This window comes from Diabrotica virgifera, chromosome 10 (genome assembly GCF_917563875.1).
Source record: "Diabrotica virgifera virgifera chromosome 10, PGI_DIABVI_V3a".
NCBI classification, from domain to species: domain Eukaryota; kingdom Metazoa; phylum Arthropoda; class Insecta; order Coleoptera; family Chrysomelidae; genus Diabrotica; species Diabrotica virgifera.
In genome coordinates, this window is record NC_065452.1 from 123,554,108 (window position 1) to 123,578,785 (window position 24,678).

At 34.8% G+C, this 24,678-nt stretch overlaps 2 protein-coding genes across 2 annotated transcripts in view; both read right to left on the reverse strand.

Moving 5' to 3' along the window:
* The window catches only part of LOC114337951 (uncharacterized), a 188,967-nt gene extending 172,345 nt beyond the window's left edge, over positions 1 to 16,622 (reverse strand). Inside the window, exon 1 of the mRNA XM_050663095.1 lies at positions 16,346 to 16,622. Coding sequence (XP_050519052.1) covers positions 16,346 to 16,578 — 233 coding nt within the window. The 5' untranslated portion in view covers positions 16,579 to 16,622. The remainder of the gene's footprint in view (positions 1 to 16,345) is intronic.
* LOC126893144 (uncharacterized) overlaps positions 16,583 to 24,678 on the reverse strand; it is a 44,243-nt gene continuing 36,147 nt past the window's right edge. Inside the window, exon 3 of the mRNA XM_050663096.1 lies at positions 16,583 to 16,638. Within this exon, the coding sequence (XP_050519053.1) occupies positions 16,583 to 16,638 (56 nt within the window). The remainder of the gene's footprint in view (positions 16,639 to 24,678) is intronic.

Here is a 24,678-nt window from a genome sequence, read left to right on the forward strand (position 1 = left end):
TATTATGTAAAGTCAGCGGTTCTCAATCTGTGGTACATGTACCACTGGTGGTACATATCATTATTTGCGGTCCTGCCAAAGACAAACCATTTTCATTTCCAATAATGACACACGAGCCGTCTCACCGTGCCTCGGAGAGAACGTTAAGCCGTCGGTCCCCTTGGGCTAGTGTACATCGACACTAGTTATTACTTGAAACAGGGTTAAAGATGTAATTGGCGCCGTAACTGTCCGAAAGGCAAAAATGCCATACGATATTATATATTATGAAAGTCAGAAACTAAAAAAAATCAAAAATTAAAGCTACCTCTATAAGATCCTGAAGAAATTTTTGTCATTATTTCATTAATAAGATATTATTTTTAATTATCAACAATGAGCGCTAAGAGTGTATTGAGGCGGCCGTCAATGTGAGTGCGAGTGAGATTCACCATTGGACGGCCGGAATGGTGCATCTCTTTAGCACTCACCATTGACGGCCGCCTAATACGCACTTAGCGCTCATTGTTAATAATTAAAGATAAAGCTTAGTAATAAAATATGTAGTGAAAAAAATTTCTGCTGGGTCTTGTAGAGGATGCTATAAACTTTGATTTGGTTACTTTCTGACTTTCATAATAATGGATTTTAACCGAGTTATTAAGCCTTGAAAACGGCTATTTTCGTATTTTTCAAATTTTAAATCGCGTATAACTCGACAACAATCAATTTTAGAGAAAAATCACAAAATACCTTTTTTTGCTCAGACTAACCCAAAAAAATTGTTCGAAGTGAAAAAATTATTTTTGTGAATTTGTCTAAAAAAAATGTTTAAACAATTTATCGATCAAGTAGTGCCTGTCACCCAGTAGATTTGTTATAAGGACCTCTTTTTGAGTAAGTTTGTGCAAAAAATTCGAATCGGAGTAATTTACCTAACGGGGGCGACGATATAGCCTAGACTAATTTGAACATCTTCAGTAACATTTAATTTCTAGAATCGGCTGTTTGTGTGAATCAGAATCAACTTTTACTAAATGGCATTGGGAAGAGTATACTTTTCCTAGTTGGAGTCTACTTTTACTAGTAAATGTTGAATATAAATCTTCATTTTATATTTATAATCAACTTTTACTGAAACCAGCCGTTAGAGTTGACTCCAACTAGTTGGAGTCAACTCCAACTGGATAATCAACTTGAACTGTAACATATATACATAACCAAACTTATATGGAATTACCATATATTTCAAACCAATATTTATTTCTTTTGAAAAAACTTGTTATTGTTGCGAAGAATAAAGGTTTTTATTGAAAATAAACAAACCCATAAAATAATCAGATAATAGCGGCTTCCCACGATCGGCAATATTGCGGACGGACACGGATCAGCTCATACCACGCACCGTGGGAAGCGTATCGTCCGTGGTAGCAAAGACGCGTCTGTGCTGGTCCGTAGTAATAACGGCTACCCAGGATCGGCAATTTCGCCGACGGACACAGGTCAGCTCGCATCACGCACCGTGGGAAGTTGTCGTCCGTGGTAGCACAGACACGTCTGTAGTGATCCGTTGAAAGTCGGTAAAGATCGGAAAAGTCGGAAAAAAGTTAAAATATGAAACTAGATGGAAAAAGCCTACAACTTATATTATGTCAAATATTTTTCTCCGTGACTTACATCCATCATGGCCTAAAATACCTAGCTTCTGACTTTCACCCAGGTGAGAAGTTAAAAGTTTTTTTTTGTTTTAAAATTGACATTTTGATTCGAAAAATAATTATTTTTATAATACCACGTTTTTATTATTTATACGACACAAATTTTAAACTATGCATTTGATCATTATTATGTTGACCTTAACCCGGCATTAGTCGCTAGGTTGGTTCTTACGTGAGTGGTCGCGCGTGAGATTTTGTCTCACAAAGGTATCCAACTTTCGCCTTTTGTTACGAAATATAATTTTCAAAATAGATTTTAAACTTAATAAAGTTATTATTAGCTTTACACAATGTGACTGTTGATGCGCTGTTACATTTTAACCTAATCTAAAAATGTAGAAATAATATTAATTTTAATATTTCAATATAAATTTCAAATTTGTACTAATACCTTTATTTTATTGTTATGCAACAGGGTAAGTTCTAAAATTATCTTTGCACGATTCATATTGCAAATACAAAATAAAATAATGCTACAATATAAAATAATGCTAAAAATAATCCTGAATAATATTATACACGGTGGTCGCGCGATGAGATAATATCTCACGTTAAGCGCACTGACTTAACAATTGGGCCATACTAAGTCAACGGAACCACCATCTGAGCAGATGAGTCTATTCGATTGTAGAGGAAGGATAATTCGGAGACAAGAAGGAACTACAGCATGTGTAATTTACCAGGGAAAAAGTTGTGTGCAATATTCTTAAACCGTGAGAGAAAATCTCATATAGCGACCAATGCCGGGTTAAGCAAAGTTGTTGTGTATGACTGAAGGTTGCTGAGTTGGTACGACTAATCTAAGTGAATAGGGGGTTGCCCCCCCCCCATTACATTCTTTTTTATTTTTTTGGACAAACTGTTTTTTCTTAATTTTATATGATGTATAATCAAAAGATACATACAACCCTAAACAACCCTTTTTTCTAATAAACAATAGTTTTTTGTGCTGTTTGCGCAAATAATGATTACTTAGGTTGGTCGTATTAACTCAGAAACCTTCCCGGGTTCATGTACAACAACTTTGCTTGAGGTCATCCTATTATGATCAAATGCATAGTTTACGATTCTATAAAGGGCATACAAACTTTTTTATATTGTGTCGTATAAACATCAAAAACATGGTATTATAAAAATAATTATTTTTCAAATCAAAATGTCAATTTTAAAAACAAAAAAACACTTCCAACGTGGGGAATGGAACCCGGCTTGCCTGGGTGAAAGCCAGGAGCTAGGTATTTTAGGCCACGGAGATAAATATTTGACATATAGTTGTAGGGTTTTTCCATCTAGTTTCATATTTTATTTTGTTTTGCCTAAAAGCCCCGGTTTTGGGCTGGCTGACACACCATTTATTAATGGAACACTTAACTCAATAAAGAAAAACACCCATGCTAAAATGCTCCGGTCAAATTTTACACTACCTTCCTGACTATTAAAAAAGCTATATCCAAAGTTGGCCAAAATTTGTTTTAGAGCAACGATTTTTTTACAAGTTAATAATTTAACACATTTTGTTAAAAATAAAATACCACATCGGCAAAATTAGCCGAACACCTTAAAAATGGGACATGTTTGATGTCTCGAATTTCCTAAACCTGTTCCGATTTGAGTGATCCTTTTAGTATGTTATAGCCTTATTATTTAAGAATATTGGTGTAATAATATTGTTGCTAGACAGGTAAATGTCATTTTATACCGGGTGTAACAATCATATTGTGTTTTTTTCTTAAAGTTCGCAACACCCTGTGGAATATTCTAGGATATATAAAATATTGAAATTTGAACTCTATTATAGCCTTAGGCTTTCTTAATATTTTCTTTTTTGATTCATTTACCTATGTTGAAAAATAAAAAAGTTATGTGCTTTAACAACTAGCCATGTTTTTCATCAATAAATCCTCATAGTAGGGGAGGAAAGTATGCTAAATTTGCAGTTACTGCAAAGGACCTATTGGATTGTGAAGAGTGGGTGCTAAAACCAAAAAAAGTTAAGTTAACCGATTATAACGCCATCTATCCATAATTGGAAAAAATGTTGCGAATAAAAGTTGCTTATTTTTACGTCAAGTATCCAAATCTGCAATAAAAATTGGGGGCACCTATTTAAGATTTTAAAGTAACCCCCCACCCCAACTTCGTGGGGGGTCGTGTTTGGAGCCATTGGATAGATTTTTGAAAAATATTGAATACGTGTATTTTGCAGTTTTATGATCTGATATTCATTTCGCGAAATATCGCAGAGTTCGTACTTAAAATTTTTAATTTACCCCCCACCCCTCTCCGTGGGGTGTCGTGTTTAGTATTATTCGATAGATTTTTGAAAAAAATTAAACACGTATTTTTTAGTTTTTCGATCTGACGTTTATTTCGCGAAATGTTCGCTTTTTTTGTGAAACTTTCTCATAACCTAGTTTAGGATTGTTTATTAAACTAAGCCGAAAATGAGGAGTTATTGATGGAAAACATGGCCAGTTGTTAACGCACATAACTTTTTTATTATCCAACATAAGCAAATAGTGAGAAACCTTGTACCCTGTAAATGTACCTCTACCATAATGTTGGTTCTTAATACAGGGGAGTTTGTTAAGGGGGATCCGAGAAAAATCTATCCTTAGAAAAATTCGAAATCGTCAGATTAAGATAATGTACGTTAAGGTACATGCAAAATAGTGTATACATATTTAAAAAATCTGACGATTTGAACGGGGCCTAAGAAAATGCGCGAGTCACAAAGTTTCACAAAAAAAGCGAATATTTCGAGAAATGAACGTCAGATCGAAAAACTAAAAAATAAGTGTTCAATATTTTTCAAAAGTCTATCGAATGATACCAAAAACGAACCTACACGGAAAGGGGTGAGCGGTAAATTAAAAATTTTAAATACTAACCCTGCGATATTTCGTGAAATGAATATCAGATCGAAAAACTGTAAAATACACTTATTCAATATTTTTGAAAATCTATCGAATGGCACCAAACACGAGCCCCCACGGAGGTGGGGTGGGGATTTAATTTAAAATGTTAAATAGGAGCTAACAATTTTTATTGAAGATTTGGATTCTTTACGTAAAAATAAGCAACTTTAATTCGACACATTTTTCGAATTATGGATAGATAGCGCTAAAATCAGAAAAAACGATTATTTCAAATGGAAAATTAAATTAAAAAATGAAAAGTCCCCCACTTTATGAAAAACTTAACTTAACATGTTTCTGGTTTTAGCACATACTCTTCACAATTCAATAGGTCCCCATAACGCTCAAGTAACTGCAAATTTAGCATACTTTCCGCCCCTACTATTAGGATTTATTGATGAAAAACATGGATAGTTGTTAACGCACATAACTTTTTTATTATCCCACATAAGTAAATTAACCAAAAAGAAGAATGTTAAGAAAGCCTAATTCTACAATCTAGTTTTAATTTGAATATTTTACATATGCTAGAATATTCCACAGGGTGTTCCAACCTTTAAGAAAAAAACACAGTATGATTGATACACCCGGTATAAAATGATATTTACCTGTCTAGCAACAATATTATTACAACGATATTCTTAAATAATAAGGCTATAACATAATAAAAGAATCACTCAAATCGGACCACTGGTTTAGAAAATTCGAGACATCAAACATGTCCCATTTTTAAGGTGATCGGCTAATTTTGCCGGTGTAATATATTGATTTACATGGAATGTGCATACTACACATTTCACACCATACTCTAAACGACAACATTGAAAGAGATAAGAAACTTGACAAACGCAATGTAATTAATGCCAAAATTAAATGAGTCACATATAATATAATCTCAATCAAAAACACAAACTGTCACGGACCGCGGACCATGGGAAGCCCTCTGTCCGCGGTGCGTTGGAATCCGTGGTCGTCGGCTGTGCGTGATGATGCGTAGAATCGCAGACCGTGGGCAGACGCAGTATAATACGTACGTTTAGGACGTTAGGTCTGGCGCATATTGAACCTAAGCGAGTCACAACCTGCGCTGGTGGGACCGGTGACCTGTGCAGTTATTTTTCTAGCGTGGCGCATATTGATCACAAGCTAACCCGACCGTCGGCTGTCGCCGTAACGAATAGAGACGGGCAAAATAAGTGCAAACGTGTAACGGTTACTATTGATACCGGTTCTCAGTGGTAGGTACTGAGTACAAATACTGATTACAAAATACTGATGTATCTGATCCTTGTACTGAATTGAGTAGGCAACTAAAAAACGGTAGTTCCGTACATGTAACTAGTAACGTTTTAAAAATATCTTACACGTCCCTAGTAGTCGTAGCGGTATGACTTTCGAAAACATCGAATATGATCATAAGCGGCTGCATAAAAAGATATCTTACACTGAGTATTCTATTTCTACATACCTTTATAATAACAAGCATAAGTTAAACACTGCATTGATTGTGATTGCAAAAACGGTTCGCATGTTTTAAATAAGATTTTTGCTGATTATGTTTTTGCTAAAAGATTAAATTACACAAAAAATACAATTCACAACCATCATTTCATTTTTAACGATAAACAAAAGTCTAATAAATATATGATGCCAAGTTTAAAATTGATCGACTTTGTCGATAACAGTGTCATTAATAGATATTTTTTACCATGAATCATTTTCCAATGATTGTGTGGATTTAGAAATACATACTAAACAATTTTTTGATCTGTAGAAAGGAGATTATAATTATGACACATTATGGTACTCCTTATTTTTCAAATAATATGCTCTTCTAAATGCATAACTTTGATTTATTGACTAAAGCCACACTAACTACAGAGCCGTGCGGTACATCTTTTTAATATGATGCAAGTCTTCGAAATTCCGCCTCTTGAGTATTAGTTACAGAAACTTAACTTTTATTTTTATTAAATGAACCTACACAAAATGAAGGACATCTTTTATTTTAAAAGCAAAACATACTTTATAGACCTGGATCCGGCAAACTGAAAATTTGTTAGTAGCTAACGGTGTCTATTCGGACAAACTTTGATGTACAGGAACACTGGAACAGGGGAAGGTTTAATAGTGGAACAGTTTAAAAATTTGGAACGTCACATTACGAAAACGTCCCATGTATTTTGTCGGACAGAACAAAAAATCGATTTGTTACCCTTTCATTAAACTCTCATGCAAAAATCAGACTGCTATTACTAACAAACATGATTCCTGTTATTTGACATGTTCTTCCTGTTTCACTCATTAAAATGCCCAGTTAGTGATAAACACCAGTCTAATTTTTCCATGAGAGTTTAATGAAATGGTAACAAATCAATTGGAAGTTCTGTCCTACAAAATATATGGAACGTTTTTGTAGTCTGACGTTCCAAATTTTTAACCTGTTCCACAATTAAAACTTCCCCTGTTTCAGTGTTCCCGTACATTAAAGTTTGTCTGACGAGACACCGTTAAGCTATTAACAAATTTTCAGCTTGCTATTAATCAACTTTTTGTTGGTACGCGGGATCCAGGCCTAGAAATACTATGTCACAAATGATGGCGTAATCCCTTTTCTATAGGTATAAAAATTTTGTAAATATCATTCATTTCTTAAATCTACACAACATTATCATTAAAAATGATCCATTACTAAAAACCGTTAAGCATATCTGTGAATATCGCATAACCCTCAAATAAAATGTGTCATCATACCGGGCTTGTTCATGCTTAAAAATAAAATATGTAGACAAGATATAAATATATGTAATAGGTAAGCAGTTTTTGCAACGACAATCCAATCACAATCAGTGTTGTTTATAATAATAGTAATTCCGAACGAGTTCTATTAGCTTTTCTACGTCCATCTCGAAAACAAAACCGCAACTGAGAATTGAGTCACGCGTCCCACGACACCAGAAAACTGTACGCCGATGACAAACGTTCGCATGGCTAGACCTGGCACCGTATTGACTGATATTAGGATGCGCAGAACTCTCTACGCAACTCGCAGGTGCCAGGTTGTGTTCGGTTAGGATCAATTTGCGCCGGGACTTAGAGATTATTTACTCTAGTTGTAAATGATCGATAGTTGTAAAATAAATAAACTAACTTTTACGTTCAAAACGAATGCCCTATGTTGGGTTAGCGGACGTACAAAGGGGAAATATTATTCGTCTTGTGGAGCAAGGAGTGTCTCAGAGGAACATAGCTTCAGTGGTAAGCGTAACACAGGGTGTTGTGTCAAAAACTTATGTTAGGTATCAGGAATTAGGAAAGCTTGCAAATAGACAAAGTCAAAGTCACCAAAAAATAACAACGGCTCATCGCGATTGTTTCATTGCCCAAGCAGCTAGAAGAAACCCAACAATTTCTCATCTACAGCTCCAAAAGCAGCTTTTGGAAGGTACAGTTGTTGGAAGTGTTTCAGTAAAAACGATAAGAAAATGGTTCGTGTGTATAGGACTATACAGCAGGTGACAGTCACGGGTTCCTGAGTTATCCAAGCAGCACAAGATTGATCGTCTAAATTGGTGTCTTCAACACCAAAACTGGAACATTGGAAATTGAAAAAAAAAAATGGTATTTTCAGACGAATCCAGAATTTTTGTAAAATCAGATGACCGACGAATTCGTGTACGTGGAGGGTCAGGAAGACCAAAAAGAACAAAAACTACCAGATCTGTTCATAAATATGACGTAGGAAGTGTCATGTTCGACGGATGCATAATGATCGGTAAAAAACTCATTTAATTCTTAATCCAACCACCTTTAACAGCTCGCAGGTTTTGTTAATTTGGTTCTAGAACCTATAGTTAGGTGCAGGAGAGTAAAAATGGCAGAAAATTTAATTTTTATGCATTATAATGTATCTTAATATACCAGAACAGTGACTACGGATGTTCGTGAAGCAGAAGACATCAGTGCTCTGGCTGCTTGCTCACCCGACCTTAACCCTATAGAGCATTTGTGGGATATGCTTAAAAGAAAAATTAGAGCTCGTCGGGATAATCCACAAAATACTGCACGGCCAGTACCAGCTGCTCTTTAAGAAGGGAACTAACCACCACAACAAAATGTTGCTAGTCTGATTAGAAACATGCTTACGCAAATTGAAGCATGCACAAGGTTCAGGGATGGTTTACACTGACTGCTAAAAAAACATAAATAAATAAAAAGAATTTAAACATTATTCGTTTTACATTGAAATTTTTCATTGACCATTGACTTTAAAACAAGTAGTTTTGTAGCACAATTATTTTTATGAAACAACCCCACGCATGGAAGCCATTTGATAATGCACGACAAAGAATGGAAGTCATATGGGGCCATTTTAATGTAAGACAAAAGATAGCCCCTGTTGTTTTATGAAACATGACTAATTAAGAATTGGACAAAATTCGTGCTACATAATTTATTAAGTACCTCGGTTGCTACTGTCTCAGAGATTTTAGGGAGTGGATTCTTTAATAGATGTTATGATATACTCTTATTAGCTTAGAAAAATTAGAAAGATAGAAAAATCGGAATAAGGATGTGAAATAAAAAGATAAAAAAATACAAAAAATAAAATATTGGGCGCCATTGGTTACCTAAGGGAAACCAAACTTTATACAAAAAAAATAGAAATAAAACAAAGAAAGATAAATTCAAATAAAACAAAGAAACATAGTCAAATAAAATGATATACATAATATACAAAATGTTATAATGTAACTTACCTCCTTTACTTTATACTCAAAATTATATACTCAGTCAATGTTTTATCGTTCTTACGATTCAAGAGAGAAGGGAAGAAAATAAATTATATGTTGAAAATCAAACATTATTTATTAAAAACAAAAAATTAATCTCTGATCTCTCTGTTATAATTAGAGACCAGATTACCAATTAATCAAAGATGAAACGAACAGTTTTACAAATATAAAAATTATACCTTAACAATTAGTGTCCTGGCTTCTTCCTCGTAGCTTGATTCGAAAGTCCAAGGCGCTATTGCACTCGCGAAACACTTACTTCACTGTCGTTAATTACAGCAAACAGCAAACAGTACATTGTTTATAAACAAACATTATTATAGAAAAATTCAGCTTTCACTTGAAAATAAATAGTTTAAAAGTTCGTTAAACTGGATCAAATTTTACTTTTACTCGAATAAAATTATTTAGTTAGACTCGAACGTGATTATTGAAAGTTCATTAACTTTGACCAAAATAAAGTATGTGAGCATACTACATGTTTTAACTGCACTGTTAAACATAGTAATGAGAAAATTGAAACTCTTCTCTCCTACTTCTGGTTCTGACTGCTTAAAAGAAATTAGTGGATACCAAAATTGGTATAAAATGATAACGACGATTTGCTTAGAAACAGCGGGAAAATCGCCGGGGTTCACGATACACCATCACATTCACCGGGCTAGAATCAGCCCAATGGAACTCAACTCCATGACGATGGCCCTAAGGGAACCAAAACTCAACTTAACTCGATGATGGCCCTGGTGGAACTCAACTGAACATGATGATAGCTTATATGGAACTGATTTCTAGGACCGCTAACTCGATCCTTCTCAAACTTGGGTTCCTCTCCCAAAAAAAGGTGACTTCCTACTTAGACCAATAGGAATCATACCAGATATTTCTCTACCAATCAAATGGTCAGAAAAACTCTTAAGACATCCCTCGAATGCCATGATGGTTTTACCTTCAACAAACTTCGCAATAACAAAATCCCTCAGTTTTCACGAAATGCGATGACTCAATATATTACAGTTAGTTTTGAGAACCAATATTACTAAAGACATCGGCTTATTTTAGGTTGAGCCTTCCGGTTGCAATACACCCTCAATAAATTTGTGTCTGAGAAAGTCATAAAAATCTTTCATCTTCTAAACTGCAACAGCCTAACAGCATAGCAGGGGTCCTTCCTCTAGCTATTTGGATATACCGACGAAACATATAACCGACAAACCAAAACTGTAAATATCATAAAAACCTTTATACTCTGAGTCTTTACTTAACGTGGAATCTCTTTACCTTGCAAACTACAACAATTCAAGGGTTTATTGAAAAATATTCCGTTTCTTAAATGCGTATTATTTCAAGGAACGGATAAAGAAATAAAATTCGTAATGTTGTGGGAACGAACAAAATAACAAACTCACACCAATGCGGAAAAGCGATTTGAAACTGCGCTTCTCCGACTCAATATACAGGGTGTAGCGAAAGTGTACAACTGTAAACTGGGTCGAAATTTCAAATATTTAAACGGAGGACTTTCAGCGTGTTTCAGTTTCAATTTGTTATTTCCAGACTTACTGTTTGCTTTAATTTGTATGTACTGGGGAATAAATTGCTTTAAAACAAATATTGTTTAAATTCGCCTGAAATAATAAGAAATATTCGATGATTCCATATAAGTTTGGTTGTGTCTAATAATCACGATAGAGAGAATTCGACAATCTATGATGCACTGAAAGAAGGGTTTGGTATAACTTTATCTCTGTGTAATGTAAAATAATTATTATAAGAGAATAAAAAGTAAAGTTCGAGAAGTTAGACAAACATCCTACTCAATTTTCTGTGGATATGAACTTTGCGGTCATTTTTCGACCATAGAGACAAGACAGAATGAAATTGAAGTCGTGTTTCCACTGCAAAAGTGACACTGAGGTTATACGTCCAGGATCAAGATGAATGGAACTCATTCTGACATTTTTAAATCGATTTGATTTAGGTACGGTCCTTTAGCGTGGATTATGTATATAATGTATAGCCTTTATTATCTCCAACCCTTCTATTTTGAATATTTCCCAATGTGTGTGATATATGGATGATGGCCGAGATGTTAAAGATTAATATTTTAGCGAATGTTAGACTACCGATTACGTTGCTCTTTTCCGAATAAGGTCAAGAGAGTGTTTGGAGAGTTAAATTCCAGTTTCCTTGTTCCCACTTAATTGACAGGCCTTCTCTTTCTCCGATAGTTAATTTCCTGCGGTTTTGTATACTTGCCGACAGCTTGAAAATAGCTGCCTGTTTAATCTTTCGGGCTAACGAATTTTCTTGTTAAGATTTGTTCGGATAGATAGAAAGGAAAGGTTTTTCAATAATCTGATCCTTTGAGAGGGTTTTAGATGAATTCAGTGATTCAGTAATAGAGTTGGTAAGCGATGCAGAATGTGATTTAAAAAGCAGTGTAGTACGATGTTAATCCCTTCAATAATGCGCGGATAATTTTTTCGTTATTCTACTCATATATCTTTATTCTATTCATATTAAACGAAAGAATTCTTTGTTAAAATTACAATTATCTATAGGGTGACAATTTCGAAATTTCTATCTATCTATCTACGGGTACAATTATGTTACAATAATTATTCAATAGACTTGTTCAGTTCTGGCAAGAACACGATTTCGTTATATCGAATACTCACTTTAAACTACCACCGAGAAGACTCTACACCTGGAAGTCAAATGCAGAATCAGAGGACAAAATCATTAGGAAACAAATCGACTTCATTCTAATAAAAAATCGATTTAGAAACTGCATCAAATCAGTTAAAACTTATACAGGTGCTGACATTGGGTCTGATCACAATCCCATAGTAGCTGTAACCCAATTAAAATTAAAAAAGGTGATCAAAAAGAAGTCTCGCAAAAATATTGATACAGCCCAATTACAAGACGAGAAAGTTAAGGAATCAGTTCAAAGACAACTGAACAAAAATTTAATTTGGGAAAATATCGGTGAGAATGTCGATGAGGGCTTAAATAAAATCGTAACAAAAGTAAAAGAAATCTGTGTGAGAAATTTACAAGGCAGGTCAAAGCTAAAAAAGCAGGCTTGGATGACAGAAGACATATTGGATTTGATGGAACAACGGCGATTAGCGAAAAACAACGAAACACTTTATAACAGCATACAAAAAGAAATTCGACGTAAAATACGAGAAGCAAAAGTCAACATCTAGCCAAACAGTGTCAAGACATTGAAGAACTTGAAAAAAAATATGACACGTTTAACATGTATAAAAAAGTGAAAGAAGCGGCTGGTATCTTCAATAAGAAACAAACTGCATTGCTACAAGATGAACAGGGTAAAGTAATATTTGAAGTAGATGACAAACTTAAAGAATGGGAAAATTACGTTACGAACCTATTCGAAGACGATAGGAGTAGTTCACCACCCGATATTACTAACTGCGACGGACCCCTATAACACGCTCTGAGGTAATAAAAGCCATACAATCATCAAAAGATGGCAGAACGACTGGTCCTGATGAAATTTCAACTGAAATATACAAGCTTATAAATGATAGCAATGTTTTAGAGGCTATAACCTCGTTTTTCAATACCATTTATACCAGCGGACAACTTCCTAATGGCTGGTCTAATTCACTGTTCATAGCTCTACCTAAGAAGACAACAGCAAAAACCTGTGCTGATTATAGAAACATCAGTTTGTTAAACCATTTATTGAAAATTTTTCTGAAGGTAATACATGGTCGTATCTACAATAAATGCGAGGAATACCTGGATGACACACAGTTTGGTTTCCGTAACGGGTTTGGAACGAGAGAGGCATTGTTTGGAACGAACGTACTTGCTCAAAGGTGTCGAGGTATATCTGTAGACATATACTGTTGTTTTATTGACTTCCAAGAGGCATTTGATCGTGTTAAGCACTCTATACTGATCGAAGCTCTAAAAGACATAGGCTTGGACGGCAGAGATGTTCGAATAATTGCAAATTTATATTGGAATCAAACAACATCAGTTTTAGTAGATGGTGTGGAATCACAGGCTCTTAATATTAAAAGAGGAGTACGACAGGGATGCTTCTTGTCACCACTGCTTTTCAACGTTTACTCCGAAAGAATGTTCAGAAAAGCTCTTTCTGAAAAATAAGAAGGAATACTTGTGAACGGTGAAGTCATCAATAATTTGCGATATGCGGACGATACAGTACTCCTAACTTCTAGTCAAGAAGATCTGCAAACACTACTTGATAGTGTCGTTGAGAGTTGTAGGGAGGCAGGTCTGGATCTGAACATACGGAAAACCAAAATACTCGTAATAAGTAAACAGCAGCATATAAAACCGTCTATATATGTAAATATGTAATACCAAACTTGAGCAAGTTGATAAAATCGTTTACCTTGGACAGCAACTAAATTGTAATGCAGAAAGTCACGGCGAAATTAGATCTAGGATAGAGCAGGCTAGAGCCGCTTTTAGAAGGATGTCCAAGGTGTTATGTAACAGAGACCTAAAATTAGCATTGAGGATCCGCCTACTTCGCTGCTACGTGTTCTCGATCTTACTTTATGGTGTCGAGTCCTGGACTGTGAATAAAATCGATCTAAATCGCCTTGAGGCTTTCGAAATGTGGTGCTATAGAAGAATTTTAAAAGTTTCCTGGGTGGAGAAGATTCGAAACTCCACAATACCAGAACGTCTCAGCAAGACTACTGAGATCATAAAAAGCATCAAGCAGAGAAAGCTGGAGTACTTCGGATATGTAATGAGAGGTCCCAAATATAAGTTGCTACAAAATATTATGCAAGGAAAAATAGCAGGCAAACGCAGTCCAGGACGAAGAAAAACCTCATGGTTGCAGAACTTGCGAGATTGGTATGGTATTGATACAAGCATGCTATTTAAGGTGGCAGTGAATAAAATTAAGATAGCTATGATGGTAACCAACGTTCTGAAAGGACATGGTACATGAAGAAGAAGAAGAATTATTCAATTGTTAACGACATCTTGCCGCATTCCCGCCATCCTTTGCCAAACCTCTCTGTCCAAGGTATCGTCTTCTTGTAAATTGCGGTCATACACCGATCTCCTGACGCTCTCATTCCACGATCTTCGTGGTCTACCACGCTTTCTTCTTCCTGGTGGTCTCCACTGAAATATTTCTTTAGACCAACGTTCTTCAGGCATTCGTAATAGGCGTCCAAACAATTTCAATGATCTTCTGTCTATTATATCTACTACCGTTTCCTCAGCATTCATTCTTGTTTTTACTTCTTCGCTAGATTTCCTTTCCCATCTTGAAATTCTTGCACTTCTTCTTATATAATCCATTTCTACGGCTAGTAGCCTTCTTTTCAGATCTGCGTTGAGAGTCCATACTTCCGAGCCATAACACAATGCCGACTCCACTATTGCTCTGCCCATCCTTTTCTTGTTTTTATTAGAAATATTCTTATCCCACCAAAATGAATTCAAGCTTCCCACAATTTGCCTGCCTTTCCGGATTCTCCGCTTTATCTCTGCTCCCCTCAATCCGGTGTGAACGTCATCATTGATAAGGACTTGAAACCGAGCCTCGATGTTTACTACCAAATATTCTGTTTTTGTTAGACTCACTTGCAGTCCCCACTTTTGATACTCATGATGCAAATTTTTCATCATAAATTCTAGATGGAAAGAATCCTGAACTATCACGACCTGATCATCCGCAAAACTAAGAGAGGAAAGGGTGTTGTTATTAGCTGTAGTACCCATTCCGCCACATCTCTTCTTCCAGCTTCTAAAGGCTGCCTCAACATACAAATTAAATAAAACAGGAGACATACTACAACCCTGTCTAAGGCCTTTTGTGACATTAATGGAGTGCGACAATGTCTCTCCCTTTCGAACTTGTGCTGTATTATTCCTGTACATGTCTATCATAATCTGCAAAAAGTGGTTGTCAATATTCAGGTCTTTAAAGGTTTCCCACAGCTTTGTTTTAGGAACCGTGTCATATGCCTTTTCTAAGTCAACAAAAGCGTAATTATTTTCCTGCGGATACAAACTTTTCTGCTAGCTGTTGCAAAACAAAAAGGTTATCTGTACAAGATCTGTCTGGTGTGAATCCACTTTGATCTCCTCCTATTTCGTAACCTATGTTCTGTTCGAGATTTCCCTTTATTTCATCTGTACATTACATTTTGTTCTGACCTCGTCAATCCTTATACGATGTATTTATTCTCTCCTAGAGAGAGTATAACTTTGAGAAGGTAACAAAATTTGAATACCTTGGAGTAACAGTTACAAAAATAAGAGGCTAAGAGAGAGAAAGAGATAAACGGTTGTTGAAAGCTAGCAAAGCAGGAAGATCCATAAACGCACTGTTAAAGGCAAAAAACGTATCCAGGGTAGCTAAGATTCGAACTTATGAAACAATAGTTAGACTAACGGTGTTGCATGAATGAAACTTAAACAGTGAATCAGAAAGAAGAAAAAGCTAGACATTTGAGAGAGGAAAATCATGAGAAAAGTTTTTAGTGGTATAAAGGAGGCCAACGGGGAATGGGGGAATGGAGCTAAAGAGCAAACCAGGAGCTAATGGAGATGTATAAGAGACCCAAAATAACACAGAAAATCAGGGCACAGTTAGATGGATGGTACATGTTTTACGAATACCAAAAGAAGGAAACGAGTTCAGATGGAAAAGATAAGCAGGAGAACAAGGAAAGAAAAGAAGAGGGAGACCACGAAGGATGTGGATTTATGCAGTCTGGAGATATATAAGAAATGGGAATAAGGGACTGGAGAGAACAAGTGAAGGACCGGAAAAGTGGAAGAATTTTTTATCAACAATTTTTTGTCGATTTAGTCCCTAATATATAAAATTGAGAGTCTCTAAAATGATTGAGTTAAACTAACAAAGTTATTAATATCGTAATTTGTTACTTACCCTCCGACGCTTCGTGACGTAGCGTAATACGGCGTCCATACGTTCTCCCTAAATGGATCTCTGTACATGGGTAGCTCATTTGTTATTTCTGCGGCTCTAGATTGTCTCTTTGAAAACCTCCACATCGCTTTCAGTTCCTCACATGTGGGCTCAGTTTGTATACCATTTCTAGCTATCACTTCTCCAGTACCTCTACTATCTTTTGCTCGAGGCAGGGCTAAAGCTAGAGTCATTAGCTCATTGATTATCAACAAGGTGATTAGTCTTATTTTTGAGATTGTAAAATACTGCATCTGAAACAAAACATTGCATTATATTTTAAAGCATGGTTATATCCAAGTTATTGTAAATAAGAAATATTTAAAGTAAGTTATCAATCGAAGTAACACAGAAAACGACAATAAATATCGTTGCCATACCACCAGATTGACGACAGGTGGAATACTTTCTTTGGTTACACCACCTGAGATTTTCAAAATTTATAAATCAAACAGGATGCCGAGGAAATTAATATGAGAGAATTTTAAATAATTCACAACTCATCTTCTCAGCGTGGTAAAAGTTCCAACAAGAAAGATTCCTTAATACTCCTACAAAAGAGTAAATGAATTAAAAATGTATAAACATTTTCAATTTCTTTGCAACACGAAAATGCAGCAGCTGCATAATACTCTGGTTAAATCGGAGAGTGCAGGAAGAGTCTATACCGGTTTCAGAGGTCTTTTCCCCCTCATCAGTAGTCCCATATCCTCTTCTCTCCGATTTCTCCAGGTATCATACTTTGTGCCTTTCCGAATTGCAAAGAAAGAAATGTCACGGATGAACTAGAGCCATCTACCGAAAAACAAAGTAAGTTATCAATCGAAGTTTCACAGAAAACGACAATAAATATCGTTGCCATGGCACCAGATTGACAACAGGTGGAATACTTTCTTTGATTACACCTCCTGAGATTTTCAAAATTTATAAATCAAACAGGATGCCGAGGAATTTAATCAGGTCAGTCTGGTGGTATGGCCACCATATCAGTATAAAAAGTCAATCTGGTGGTATGGCAACGATATTTATTGTCGTTTTCTGTGCTACTTCGATTGATAACTTACTTTTTTTTCGGTAGATGGCTCTAGTTCATCCGTGACATTTCTTTCTTTGCAAGTCGGAAAGGCCCAAAGTATGATACCTGGAGAAATCGGAGAGAAGAGGATATGCGACTACTGATGAGGGGGAAAAGACCTCCGAAACCGGTATAGACTCTTCCTGCACTCTCCGATTTAACCAGAGTATTATGCAGCTGCTGCATTTTCGTGTTGCAAAGAAACTGAAAATGTTTATGGTACATTCCATGTCAAATCACTCAGGCAAAAAATTTTGGATCTCCGATTTGTCTGAAAATTGGTATATAGCTTCTTCGGGACGTAAAAATAAGATATTTAAGGTCAAAAATCTTCTTCTTTTTTTCTCAAAATGTTATTTTATGCGATTTTACAGTGATTTTGTGTTTATTTAAACAAATTTGCATTTTCTGTCGTAAAGTATCGATGAAAAACATAATATTTTAATAGAAAGGACTCAAAAATGTCATTATATGGCATTATAACAAGTTATTTTGAATCAAAACAAGTTTTTGATCAAATTTTATAGTGTAAAAAACGTTAAAATACCGTTTTTTGCATTTTCCTCCATTCCCAAAATATATTACCATCGATTTGGCTAAAAATTTGCCCACAGATAGGCAAAAGATAGGACTTTAAGTGGTTAGAAGGATTTGAATTATCTTACAATATCAAAAAAGTTACATGCAGTAATATCAGACTCAAAAGTATATATTAGTCCAGTCGGGATAGCATTTGACCTTGAATGCCGAGCTGCCCAAAATTTTATTTTTCTGATCTTTAGGGGAGTCAATAGTAGCCTATATTTAAAATTACGAATGAATTCCTCCGTTACGTTAGCAGCCATCTTGATTTTAAAGGAGAATCTGTTTTGCTCAATATCTCCGCCATTTTTAAATTTTCGACAAAAATGGTAGGAACTGAAATTGTTCCAAATAAATCGTATTTACAATTATTACAATTTCTTTTTAACAATTTTTGTCGTGAGGTCGATATTTTCGAGTTAATTGTACTTACAGTAGACGCCTATATTTTTGACTATAATATTGCATGTAACTTTTTTGGTATTGTAATATAATTCAAATCCTTCTCACCACTTAAAGTCTTATGTTTTGTCTATCTGTGGACAAATTTTCAGCCAAATCGATTATGACGTATTTTGGGAATGGAGAAAAATGTAAAAAACGGTATTTTAACGTTTTCTACATTATAAAATTTGATCAAAAGCTTGTTTTGAATCAAAGTAACTTGTTATAATGCCATATAATGAAATTTTTGAGTCCCTTCTATTAAAATATTATGTTTTCCATTGATACTTTACGATAGAAAATGCAAATTTGTATAAATAAACACCAAATCACTGTAAAATCGCATAAAATAACATTTTGAGAAAAAAAGAAGAAGAAAATTTTTTTACCTTAAATATCTTATTTTTACGTCCCCTAGAAGCTATATACCAATTTTCAGACAAATCGGAGGTCCAAAATTTTTTTTGCTCCAAAATTGAGTGATTTGAAATGGAATGGCCCTTATACATTTTTAAGCAATATTTAATCTAATAAACGGCTAGGACGACACGTCACGCGAAAACGCAATTTGAGTGGAATGATAGCTCATAGCGCCATCTATGAAAGAAATCTGAACTACCAACTGATATTTTCCATACATTTAACCATTTTTTAGTTAATAAAAGGTTATAATTAATTAGATTCAAGGGCTTTAAGGGTTAAAGCCAGAGTCATTAGCTCATTGATTATCAACAGCGTGATTAGTCTTATTTTTGGGATTGTAAAATACTGCCTCTAAAACAAAATATTGCATTACTAGCCAGTTTGTCCAGGACGATAACTCCTAGCGCCACCTAGGAAAGAAATCTGAACTACCAAGACATTTTCCGTGGATTTGAAACCATTTTTTAGTTAATAAACGATTATAACTAATTCGGTATACATATATCGGAAAAGTCTAGGGATATTTTTAGAAAGAGAAGTAATTTTTTAAGTATTTTTAGTAAATAATAATCGATTTGTCAATATTATATTTACAAGTAAAATAGTATAAGTATATTATACATTTTAAAGTAGAAGTATTTAAAATGATATTGCCAATATTTATTAGTTGCGTTCCTGGGACGACTTTATTGAAAGATACATGAAATCAACTGTAACTTAAGAATATCCGTCACAAAAATCATAGCATGTGATTTGTCTTTAAAAAGACAACGTGCTAGTGATTCTATAGTAAATCATGAGGAAAAACCAGAAAAAACTTCATGATACTATCCCGACATGGAAAGTATTTGATCTTACATTTAGTTTACTCTCAAAACTTACACCAAATTCTGATCTTATATGTATGTTATTTTATATTATAAATAATATTAATAAGATATAGATATATAAATAATACTAAAATATAAATTATGTACTATGCTCGATATGTTACTGACTTACTAATCGTGGTATTTTCTTTCTATTGACTTCCTCTTTTAGTATGGGTAACCACATCCTACTACATTCTACCGAGGAATTTGCGACACAATTGGTTTCAGTTAGCATAATTAGAGCCACCTCTTTGATTTCCCTCTTTTTACTATTTGTTTCTTTCAGGACCATACTTAAATCTTTCCGCTAAACTCTCTGTTAATTGTCTATGCGTGTTGACATATTTGAGATCTATCAAATTCTCTATTTATAATATATAAGACTGATGATCACTTATTCTAATGTTTAATGGTCTTGATGTTTCGCCTAAATAAAATTGTTTGCAGTCACAAGGTATTTAATAAATACAATTCTTTGTTCTTTCTTGTTCATTGTTAGGTTTAGTTTTAGATAAAATAGTCCTCAATGTGTTTGTTGTTTTGAATGTTGTTGAAATGTTGAATTTATTTCCTATTGTTTTAAGTTTCTCGGATAGTCCTATATATGGTATTGATATTTTCCTCGTATTATTTCTTGTGAATGTTATAGGATCCCGTTCTAAGTTGTTGTGTTCCATTCGATCGAATCTTGACAATTACTTATTTATAAACGACAAAGGATAATCATTTTTGAATAAAACATCTGTTAGGAATTGTTTTTCTTCTAAGAATGAATTTTTGTTAGAACAAGCAATTTGGACTCTATTATACAGTGTGTCCAGAAACTCTACCGACAAACGAAGACAAGAGATTCCTCAGATAATTTTAAGACAATTTAACCCAATTTCCTAGTCCGAAAATGCTTCCTAAGGGAGCTAGAGCTCTTTGAAGATGGCGCCATGTAATTAGTTTTTCTTAAATACCTCCAGAACGCTTATATCTAGAAAAACGAAAATTTTCATATGTATTTACTTTCCAGAAATGAATCGATTTCATCCATTTCAAATTTCTAGTACCGGTCATAGGCGTCCGTTTTGGGTAGGGCAACGGTTATTTTATCGCATAACTTTTTTGTCTTCAACTTTTAAGCATTTTTGATACTGGATTATTAAACTGTGAGGTATTCTAGTACTAAAAGGTACTCTTACTTTAAGTCGGTAGGACACACCGTTTTCTAGAAAAATCGATTTGAAAGTTTTTAAATTTGGGAATTTGAAAAAAAAAATTGAAAAAAAATGAAAAGAATAAAAAAAAACGATGTATTTTACCAACTTAAAGCAAACATATCTTTTAGTACTCGAATATCTCATAATTGAATAATCTAGTGTCAAAAATACTTAAAAATTAAAGACAATAAAGTTATGCTATAAAATATTTGTTGAACTACCCAAAACGGACCTATGACCGGTACTAGAAATTCACCATTAATGAAATCGATTAATCTCTGGAATATCGAATAAATGTACCAGTTTTCATCTTTCTAAATAGTTTTTTTTAATCGTTTTTTTTTAATTCGAACAACGAAAAATTTTAAAATCGATTTTTCTAGAAAACGGTGTATCCTATCGACTTAAAGTAAGAGTACCTTTTAGTACTAGAATATCACAATTTAATAATTCAAAGTCAACAATGCTTAAAAAATAAAGACAAAAAAGTTAGGCGATAAAATAACCGTTGCCCTACCCAAAACGGACGCCTATGACCGGTACTAGAAATTCGCAATGGATGAAATCGATTCATTTCTGGAAAGTAAATTAGCATACCAATTTTCGTTTTTCTAAATAGAAGCGTTCTGGAGGTATTTAAGAAAAACTAATTACATGACGCCATCTTCAAAGAGCTCTAGCTCCCTTAGGAAGTATTTTCGGACTAGGTGAATTGGGTTAAATTGTCTTAAAATTATCTCAGGAATCTCCTGTCTTCGTTTGTCGGTAGAGTTTCTGGACTGGTATAAGGATTTCCTGATTTCCATTCCGTTGATGTTGCGATTTGAATTGTAATTTAGACATGTGTTGGTGTGTGTTGGTTTTTGTGTGAGTCGTCCCAGGAACGCAACTCATAAATATTGACGATATCATGTTAAAGTCTTTTACTTTAAAATGTATAATATATGTCTGAATTGCCAATATGAACGAGTCAGCTTAAATTAAGTTCTTCTTCTAAAAGTGCCTATTTTCTGGAGATGTTGGCGACCACATTGACCCATCTTATTCTTATTACGGCAGCTCGAAATAGATCAGTTGACGTTAGACCAGTCCACTTTCTAAGATTGGCTAGCCAGGATATACGTCTACGTCCAGGGCCTCTCCTGCCCTCAATCTTGCCTTGTAGAATCAACTGTAGCAGTCGGTATTTTTCATTACGCATAATGTGGCCGAAGTAAGCCAATTTTCTGTTCTTTACGGTGTTAACCACTTCTTTGTCTTTTCTTAGCCTCTGGAGAATAGTTATATTAGTTGTGTGGTGTATATATGAGACCCTCAACATACGTCGGTAGCACCACATTTCAAACGCCTCTAACCGTTTTATGGCATCTTCTGTCAGGCTCCAGCTTTCAACTCCGTAGAGAAGGACACTAAAGACGTAACATCTAAGAATTCTTATGCGTACATTGATACTTAAAGACAAGTTGCACAGAATTTTCTTAAGACTGTTAAAAGAGCTTTTGGCTTTTTCAATACGAGTTCTTATTTCGTAGCTATGATCCCAGGTATCCTTAATGTTGCAGCCGAGATAGCATATTTTCTGTACTCTCTCTAGGGGTGTATTGTTTACGGTAATTTGGGTGTTTATGTTGGTGTTTTTACTAATGATCATTATTTTTGTCTTCTTACAGTTTAGTTTTAATCCGTATTTGTTACATGCTTCTACATTATCCATGATCCTTTGGAGCCTCTGCGCACTATCTGCCAGCAATACTATATCGTCTGCATATCTAATATTATTTATAAGTTGTCCATTTACTGCAATACCTTCTTCTGATTCGTCCAAGGCCTCTCTAAAGATGTTTTCAGAGTATATGTTAAATAATGCTGGTGACAGTATGCAACCCTGTCTAACTCCTTTTTCGACTGTGAAGATTTCGGACAGTTCATTTTCGAATCGAACTGTTGCTTTTTGTTGGAGATATAAGTTTGAGACAAGTCTTATATCCTTACCATCGAGTCCTGATGTTTTTAGGATATCGATTAGTTTTCCATGTGGGACTTCAAATGCCTTCTCGAAATCTATGAAACATGCATACACATCGCAGTTGACATCCCTGGCTCTCTGTATTAGAACTTGCAAGCTGAAAAGTGCTTCCCTCGTTCCGAGTCCTGCTCTGAATCCAAATTGAACTTCACTTAGCTATTCTTCTAATTTGGTGTATATGCGCGAGTGAATGATAGTAAGGAGTACTTTAAGTACATGGCTCATCAAACTAATTAATCTATGTTCTTCACATTTTCTAGCGTTGGCTTTTTTGGGAAGTGAAATGAATATCGATAGTAGCCAGTCTTTTGGTAAGTAACCAGTCTCGTATATGTTGTTGAATAACTTCGTAAGAGCTGTAATTTGGTGTGCCTCTAATAGCTTTAAAATTTCACCATGGACCTCGTCAGGTCCTGGTGATTTCCCATCTTTAATCCGCTTAATGGCCATAGTTACTTCTTCGTTTGTTATTTCTGGGCCGTAGGGATTGTCTATTTCATACGGACTTCGTGCAGCATCTTCGAATAATTCTTGCATATATTCTTTCCATCTTCTTAATTTATCTTCAAATTGTAGTCAAAATCTGACCTTCGACGTCTACGACTATGCCTGTATTGCGTTGTTTTCTGATGTTCTGTACTTCTTTAATCTTTTTGTGCATATGGAAATCGTCATGTTTGCGTTGTAGTGTTTCAATTTCCCTACATTTCTCCATCAGCCATGCTTCTTTTGCCCCTTTTATTTCCCTTAGTATACTCTTATGCAACTTTTTGTATTCATTGTCATTTCTACCTTTTAATTTCCTTCGCTCTTCCATCATCTGCAATATTTTATCTGTCATCCATTCTTGCTTCTTTTCTCTTTTTGATTTAAGATATTCATGCGAAAGTGTGTTAATAGATGTCTTCATTTCGTTCCATTGTTCTTCTATGCCACTAGGAGTGTCTTCATTTATTTTCGCAAAATTCTTATTAATCTCTGTTTTTACTTTTTCCTGGATGTTATTTTCTTTCAGTAGTTTTATATCTATTTTGGGTCTCATTTTCTTATGAATTATTTTGAGTCGTATGTTGATATTTGCAACCAATAGACTATGATCTGAGAAGACATCGGCGCCTGGATATGTTTTTGTTGAGGTGACAGAATTTCTAAACCTTTTGTTTATGTTAATAAAATCAATTTGGTTTCTTATGATTTTCCCTGGGTTATCACCGGATGCTTTCCATGTATAAAGCCTTCTTGGATGTAATTTAAAAAATGTGTTCATTACAACCATATCCGTCTCTTGGCAGAATTCTATCAGCCTATCTCCTCTTTCGTTTCTTGTGCCAAGACCATATGACCCCACAACATTCTCGACTGTTCCTTGTCCTATTTTGGCGTTGAAATCGCCCATGATGATAGTTAGCTCATGTTTTTTTGTCAGCTTTAGAGAGTTTTCTAGAGTCTGGTAGAAATGTTCTATTTCTTCTTTAGTTGATTCGAATGTCGCTGCGTAGACCTGAATGATATTTATATTAGAGGGACTTGAATTAATCTTCAATACCATAACTCTGTCTGACATGGGCGTAAATCCTATTACTGCTTTAGCTATTTCCCTTTTTACTATCATCGCTACGCCATTTCTGTTTCTTGTTGTGTCATCTCCCGAATAATAGATAAAGTGT